General features: G+C 44.0%; 1 protein-coding gene across 1 annotated transcript; it reads left to right on the top strand.

The window, feature by feature from the left end:
- The first annotated feature begins 564 nt into the window (after positions 1-564).
- Positions 565-7,781, top strand: chst7 (carbohydrate (N-acetylglucosamine 6-O) sulfotransferase 7). Its single transcript, XM_015391473.1, has 2 exons — positions 565-1,941; positions 6,257-7,781. The coding sequence occupies exon 1, from the start codon at positions 658-660 to the stop codon at positions 1,921-1,923; it is 1,266 nt and encodes a 421-aa protein (XP_015246959.1). The 5' UTR covers positions 565-657; the 3' UTR covers positions 1,924-1,941; positions 6,257-7,781.
- Positions 7,782-8,237: the final 456 nt, after the last annotated feature.

The following is an 8,237-nucleotide window of genomic DNA, read 5'->3' as shown; positions in this document are numbered from 1 at the left end:
CACCTGCTCCCAATCTGCTCGTTAGTCCTCTCTTTGTTCAGTCTCCCATAAATACACTCCTTATGCAGTTCCTTGGTGCTGGTTCCTTGTCTAACTTCCTCCAACTCCGTCTCTCTGAGTCTTCCTCGTCGCAGTTGTTTTTCCCCTGATGTCTCCATGGTTTCTGGTTTGTTTGACTTTTTTTTCACGTTTGATTTTGGGATTTTTTTTGGATTCCTGCCTCAGTTGTCTGTAAACGGTTCTTTAAATCATCATGCAACTCACCTCTGCCTCCCACCATCTGCATTTCGGGTGCTCAGAAAAACCCAATTCCTTATTTTTATATATAATAATATGTATATTTTTATTTTTCTGGGGGTGAGTCATGTTTAAGTTTCCTTGTTTAACTCATTATCAGTTGGTGGCGGTAATGTACCTTTAACTAGTTTGCCAACCGCCATAAAACCTTACAAGAAGAAGTAGAAGGGCCATTTAATTCCGACGTTTAAAGCCACGCCCACCCGGTCCATCCCCTTGCCTCTCCGGTTGACAAATGAGGCGTACCCAGGCCAAAAGCACACAGCAATAAGTTTCCAGCAGCGAGCAGTGCGCTCCGCAGATCGCTTCTCCGCCGATTGTCGTGAAAACCAGCTCCCAGCCCTCTCCCGGCGAAAGGAAATGAAGAGGAGGCTGCATAAGAAGTACTTGGTATTAATTCTGGCATATTCAGGTCTACTTTTGCTAATCCCGTACGTTTTAGATTACCGGGATAAATCGGTACAGAATGCCAAACTACCGCAGCAGCAGCCCAGATGCCCAGATCTGGAGAACACGGTGGCGCTCCTCTGGGATAACGGCTACAAAGCCAACGGCAGCGAAGCGGCGGAGAGCCCGGCGGCGAACAGGAGCCTGTCTCGGACCCACATCTACCTGCATGCCACCTGGAGGACCGGCTCGTCGTTTCTGGGGGAGCTGTTCAACCAGCACCCGGACGTTTTCTACCTGTACGAGCCAATGTGGCACATCTGGCAGGCTCTGTACCCCGGGGATGCGGGCAGCCTGCAGGGCGCGGTGCGGGATATGATGAGCTCCCTGTACCGCTGCGACTTCTCCGTCCTCAAACTGTACGCCGGCTCGCAGAACATCACCACATCCTTCATATTCGGCTGGAAAATGAACAAGGTGATCTGCTCTGAGCCGCTGTGCGATGCGCACAGGCGCCACGAGATCGGGCTGGTGAGAGAGGACCGGTGCGCCAAGTGCCAGAAAAGAGACCTGAGGGACCTGGAGAGGGAATGCAGGAAGTATCCGGTGATGGTGATCAAAGGGGTCCGCGTTTTGGACATGAGCACCCTGGTTCCTCTCATGAGGGACCCGGCGATCAACCTGCAGATCATCCAGCTCTTCAGGGACCCGCGGGCTGTGCACAACTCGCGACTGAAGTCCAAACAGGCCCTGGTGAAGGAGAGCATCCAGGTGCTGCGCAGCAAGAAGCAGAACGACAAATACAAGCGGCTGCTGGTGCCCAGCAACAGGATGAACCGGGCGGAGAGCTACGTTGCCAGCGCCATGGAGCTCATCTGCGACAACTGGCTCAGCGACATGATGCTGGTGATAAACGCTCCCCCCTGGGTGAGGAGGAACTACCTGCGCCTTCGCTACGAAGATCTGGTCCAGCAGCCCATGGAGGAGCTGCAGAGGCTCTTCCGCTTCTCCAACCTCTCCAGCTTCCCCGCGCTGGAGAGGTTCGCGCTGAACATGACGCACGGACAGGGCTACTCCTCGGATAAACCTTTCCTCATCTCATCCAGGGACGCCAAGGAGGCGATTTACGCGTGGAGGGAGCGGCTCAGTTTGGATCAGATCAGTCAGGTGGAGGCCTACTGCAGCGAAGTCATGAGGCAGCTGGGCTACGAGAAAAACAGAGTGGAGAAAGCCACATGAGGAACAGAAATCACTGGGGTGAGTTTATGCAAAATGCAAGGATGGAGTTTGAGATTGCACAGACAACCGCAGGGTTTAGCTGTCTGTGGTGGCTCGCTCTGAGTTAAATCTAGATCCTCAGTAGCACAGGAAGCAGGTAAGTGTGCACTGCTGTGTCATAACCCATGACTCCCACTTGAACCAAAGTAGAGCCCCGGAAAAAAACAAAAACACTTTCACATCCCTGTTTTTTTTTTAGATGCTGCAGAAGCGCTTGCTTTAACTCTAAAGCCTCTAACCTTTTTCATGGAAGTAGTATCAAACGTAGATTTTAATATTAGACATGCAGAGGCGTAGCCAGAAAAGTTTAATAAGGGTGGCCAGGCAATAAGCAATGTACATTGAGGGGTGGCCGATAGTGGATAGACGCCAGAATCTCAGGGTCAGTCTACACTCTTCCTACAGGAAAATTTACAAGCACAACTTCCATATTTGCTAAATAAAGACTAAAGGTCAGACTATAATTCTGCAACCTCACACATCAAATGTCGCTGTCTGGTAGCGAACCATTTTGCTGGTATGCTTCTGCAATGTCGGTCTGGAATTTCTAGGGACGCACAGCATTTTCCCGCCAAAGCGCAAGGGGGGAGAGCCTATTCGAGAACTCGCGAGAACTTCGGCGGAGGGTCACGAGACCTTCTGCGGATTGTCGCAAGAACTTTGGCGGATTGTCGCGAGAACTTCGGCAGATGGTCACGAGAACTTCGGCACCGAAGTCTTGCAAAACAACAATGGAGCGTCTGCAAGATACCACAGTCACTGAGATAGATCTAGAGTTGCTAGACATCAAAGAGGAACAGATTCCGTTAATGGAGGTGGCAAAAAGACCGATTAACCTTTTGTCATAGGTTGTCTATTGTAGTTGTTCTTCTGTTTTTAAAAATGGCGCACCCGGCACTGAATTGAGAAGGACGACCACACAGACAGACGAAAAAAGGCATATCAAGGACAAATCACAGCTGCTTTTTGTCTGCGCACTTCCGCTTAAGGTCTGTGCGGGTTTGCGACAGTTTGACGCGTAGTAAGAATTTTTGAGGTGCGCCATGACGGTTGCAGAACCTCTGCGTGGGGGCGTGGTCGCACAGAGACAGATTTGACGGCTGCAGAGGCTAGCCGTCAGAAGCATAAATTGGCCTTAACTATACTTTCCTACAGCCTTTCCTAACAAATAGACGCATATATTTAAACATTCGTCTAGATAAAAGGTATAGCGAAAATCTTTTCCATTGTCATTACTTACCTACTTTTTTTTTTTGAGTTTTTACGGCACTAGTGACTTGTTTTTATGGACTGTAGGCTGACAGGAAAGGTGGTTAGAGAGGGGGCGGAGACATGCGGTGAAGAACCACAGGCCGGATTCGAACCCAGGTCGCCCGCGTAAAGGACTAAGGTCTCCATACATGCTTACCTACGTTTATCAATAATTATTCTGCATAAAATGTATATTTACAATTATTAATATCTACATAAATTGATTATTTAATAAGTTTTTATTCAAATAGTTATTTATCTATGATTTCACAAAAGACTCCTAGATGACTTGCAGAGACATCATTTTCTCTTTACGCCATAAAACACAAAATGTAATTCTGAAAAGAGCATGAATTCTGTATTTATCAACTTTAATGTTAGTATAAGTATGTGCATATTTGTCAAGTAATTGTTAATATATAAGAAATGGTTTGAATGAGAGTATTACTGCTGCCACCGTCTGTATTAGAGGGGGAAAAAAGGGGTGGCCATGGCCCCCCCCCCATCTAGCTCCGCCCCTGTAGATGTGGAGCCACCTGTTGAGCTGATTTCAACAAACTCAGATCCAGGATAACAACCCCAATCTATATTGTTGAGTTACAGTTTTCCTTTTTAGATCAGTCTTGCCTTTTTAGCCCATTTTAAAGGGCTTTTAAAATTAGAATTCAACCATTACACATTTTTTTACAGTGTAAAACTGAACACTTCAGCATATTTTATATTTCTGAGATTTTATACAATACACCAACACAAAACAATGCAGGAAGAAAGATCAACTTTTTTTTTTTTTTCTAAACTGGTTTAGAAATAAAAAAAAACATTTTTTCCTGAAATCATAGAGTCCAATTGTATATAATGCAAAGTCTATATAATAATCTCGGTAAATTCTGACATTCTGCTTGTGGCTACCACTTGCAGGCTAAAAGGTAACTGGACTTGATCAGTTTGCTTCTGAGAAGCCTGTTTTGTGGCATCATGGCAGGGCAAGCAGAGCAAAGATTTAGCATTAGAAAAACACTAGAAATTTGGCAAAGGAAAACTTTAAAGTGATAATGATGATGAATTACAGTCCATGCAAAACACCGTGCTAGAAAACTAAGACTGAACACCCTGAACCATAATGGAGGGTAGATTTTTTTTTTTTTCTTTAAATGGTTCATAGAATGATTCTATAGGGTATTTGGTGCTGGTCCTTCAGGTCTCTGAATAGGGTGTGTAACATTGATTGGGCTGAAAATGGCATATTTGCTGTTCTATGAGCCCTAATGCAAGCCTGGTTATAAGCCCCAGAATGAAACGACAGGTTTTCTTCCTTTTATGTTATGGTCATGAATATTTAGATGAGCTGTGCGCTGATTGGTTGGTTTACAACGAGTAAAGCTGCTGAGCAAAGATGCATCATAGCAACAAGCACTCACTCCCTTAAACATCAAATTGTTGACATATGCCAGCACTGCTGTCAACAGCTTGGCAACAGAATCATACTTCCAGCTTGCGGTTGTGATGGCCTGACAGTCGGAACAGCCCCTCGGCTCAGTAAAAGAAGTTTAATCCTCTTTGAACTGTCCAAGATTTTGAAAGCTGTCTTCGGTAAAATGCTTACAGCAAATGAACAGCAGAGCATCAAACTTTGCAGGTACAAAAATAATCCATGCCTGCCCTGGAAGGAATCCTAATCTGTATAAGTCATTTTTTCTTGGACTGAGGAGGTAAAAGATACATTTTGCCAATGGAACAAGACAATTTACACTTAACATAAGAAAACAAAATTGCATTGTCTTATTTCAAATAAATATTGTCTAATTATGTTATTTTAAGAGTAAAAATACTCATTCCATTGGCAAACTATCTTATTTACCTTCTCAAATTAAGGGTAAATACACTTAATTTAAGAACTTTTTACTTTTTTTTAGATCGTTTTTCCAGTGTGTCGAGTCTTCGGATCCTTGGGAAGACTGAAATTTTTCCCCTTTCACCCTGCAGCCTGGAACATTGCATTTCCACCCGTGGTTCTGACTCCTTTTCAATAGAGAAACTGCCTGCTTTGTAATTCTTGTAGAAGTAAACCCAACTGTAGGATAAACGGCTAAACTGATGTCTTACATCTACCTCTATTCATGTTCTTGGGCCGTGAACCAGTGGGCTGGTCTGTATGTCAATTTCGGGGCGGGACAAAAGCACAGGCCAGAACGAAATAAGGCAAGATCCCCAAGTTTAGGTCAATTCAGTGCTTTGTTTGAATTCGCCCGTTATATGGTGGAAGTTTAGAAATGTGAGATTTGCAGGGAAAGGTGTCGATGGGGTTTGAACTTCTCTGTACGTCCATTTCACCCATGGAACTATCGTTATTCATCTATGACAATGTAAACTCGGTTTTGCATTCTATGACCCCTTTAAATTTTACTGATAGAAATTCATGATTTGTCTCCTACCGTGCAACTCCCTTTGTCTAATCTGACCAAATAAATGAAGGTGTTTGTAGTGCTAAAAAATAAAGCTAAGATTCATGTGGCAGGATTATTTTCCTGCCGTTGTAGTCTATTTGAGCTTTCAAGTTAATCCTGTTTGTGAAACATCACATAAAGATAAATCCTTCTGTAGCATTGCTTTGTAACGCTTGTTCGAATGAAAAACTGCAGAGATCCAAGGGTGAAAATGAGAAATATTTCAGCTCTCTTTAACGTCCAACTGCTTCATAGAGGGCTCGTTGTTCTGTCCCTGGCATAGCTGGGTCCCCTCCTGGGTAGCTGAGGGGGCGCTGGCAGTGAGTCACTGCGCTGTCAAGAAGGGGGTCATTGTTCGTGTCTGTCCGCGATGGGGTAGAGCTCCCCGCAGGGTTACGACCACGCTGTCACCAGCAGCTCTTACAGGCAAGGTCCTTCACCGCTGTGAGGCCTCCAACACGTCTACATGGAGGGAGGGGTCCACCGTCGTGACCCTGCAGTACTGACAGGGCCCTGATAGTGGGCTTTGGTGGAGTTTTACTACATCTGATAAACTGTGCAGCTGGATGTTAAACTTTTCCATTTCTTTTCCCCTGCAGGGTTCTAATCAAGGTTGAGGGGCAGAAGGTGGAATAACAAAACAGCCTGCAGGAATGCAGCCCACCAGGAGCTCTCAAGCGTGCCTCTGGGGTTGTTTTTATCCTCACCCGAGCTGGGTCGATGAACTGGAGACATACTGATACTGGAAGGGGGAGGAGGAGGAAAAAGAAGGGGGTAGAAAGAGCAGCCAATCGGATGTAGTTTGATTTGAAACGGGGAGAAGGAAGCTTATTTTCTCACCGCGCTGCCTGTTTGACACCAGCAGGGTCCGTGGAGACGGGGGAGCACATGGGGAGGGGGATAAAACAGACGGGGCTGGTTTGCGCTGCTGTTACTCAGGCTGACCTCTATCCTTTTAGAAACACTAATCTCCCCCTCAGATCCTGTTTTAGCGACGGCCATAAAAAAACCTGAGATGGGCATTTCTCGGGACATTAATCCAGGCTGGCAGCATCAGGTTCGCCTTTGCTTGTGCCACTGATCCATCCGGCACGTCACAGAGCACAGCACCAGACCCTTGAATTACTGATTTACTGATATTAAAACAGAGACAGGCTCACTAACAGATCTAATGCAGAGCTCTGAAAGAAGAAACTACAGTTTTTTTTTTTTTTTTGGGATGAAAGAAAGGAAAGCCAAACGTAAGGAGTTACTGTTCCGCCCCCGGCCTCTCAGGAATCCAGACAGCTGCAGAGCCCCACTGACAAATCTCTCACATGGGTGTGAAATGTTCTAATACACCACAAAAATTCCTGGAGATCATCATCCGTCCTCCACCGGCGGACATCTTCCTTTTTTAATCCCCAATGGTCCAAAACAGTCTCACATGCTGTGATGTCCCCATGGATGTGCTTGAGGGGTTTGGCAGCATCGATGTGTTCAACTTCAAAAGTTGGTTCTGTTTTCATTATTATTTAACATGAATATGTGTAAAAAATGTGAAAGAAAAACTCTTTAAATATTTAAAATTCAAAGAAATTGTGTTACTGATTGTAATAAATCTGTCAGTCATGATCTCTATGATCAACCCAGTTGATTATTGACCAGCAGAGCAGGGCAGTAAGTTTGGAACATGAGCTGACTTTGTCCTGAATGCTTCGCTCAGTTAAAAATACAACTGGTGCGAATCTTCAAGGGCAACCAGAAAACATGTGACATGCTCAATCGTAGCCAATCACAGCTAATCATTATGTACAGTGCCTTGCAGAAGTTACCACATGTGGTGTTTTCTCATTTTAACATCAGAGACCAACACAAATTTTTGTGTAGATCAAGAAGGGGGAATTTTTTTTTATTTGTACCAAAAAAAAATCTGCATTAACATAAACTGACCAGCCTCAGTCTGTTGAAGGGCAAAAAAAAAGGCATTTCCCAAACCATGATGGTTCCACCACAGCTTTAATCTTTTCAAGAGGCACCAGAAGTGCACAGCAGTCGGTTAACAGCACGTTGGTTAATTTGCCTGAATCTTTAAATGGTTTTTTTGTAATTTTTTATTGGAAAACATAAGGAAACTTAAAGTTTTTATCTTCTGTCCAATTAAAAGCTTTAGACACAAATAATCCCCGACTGGTATTTGTATACTAGCAAATGAAACATCTAAGTAAGTCAGTTTTTCTCAAAATAACTGTATTTACCCTTGATTGGAGCAGGTAAACAAAAACTGACCAATGGAATAAGATGAATAACATATAAAATCAGAAAAAAAAATCTCCAGTACCTTATTTTAAGTGCATAAGTATCTCAGTTTTGCAAGATTATTGTTTTCTTTACTCCATTTGCTACATTTGCCAAAAAACTTCTAATTAAAATAAATTTTCCACCGGAAGTTTTTAGAGGAAACTTAAATCTAAGGATTTGTTTTCCAAGTTTCCAGGAAGCTTTTTCCAATTCAAAATGTCAGAATTAGCATTTAAAGCTTATAGAGTAGCCCAAACAAAGCCTTGGTTTGGCTTAGATTTTATAATTACTTCCTCTTTA

The sequence above is a fragment of the Cyprinodon variegatus genome, unplaced genomic scaffold (assembly GCF_000732505.1).
Source record: "Cyprinodon variegatus isolate N-32 unplaced genomic scaffold, C_variegatus-1.0 Scaffold544, whole genome shotgun sequence".
Taxonomy (NCBI): domain Eukaryota; kingdom Metazoa; phylum Chordata; class Actinopteri; order Cyprinodontiformes; family Cyprinodontidae; genus Cyprinodon; species Cyprinodon variegatus.
The sequence above is the reverse complement of the archived record's forward strand: the minus strand, read 5'-3'. Positions and strand labels throughout refer to the sequence as shown.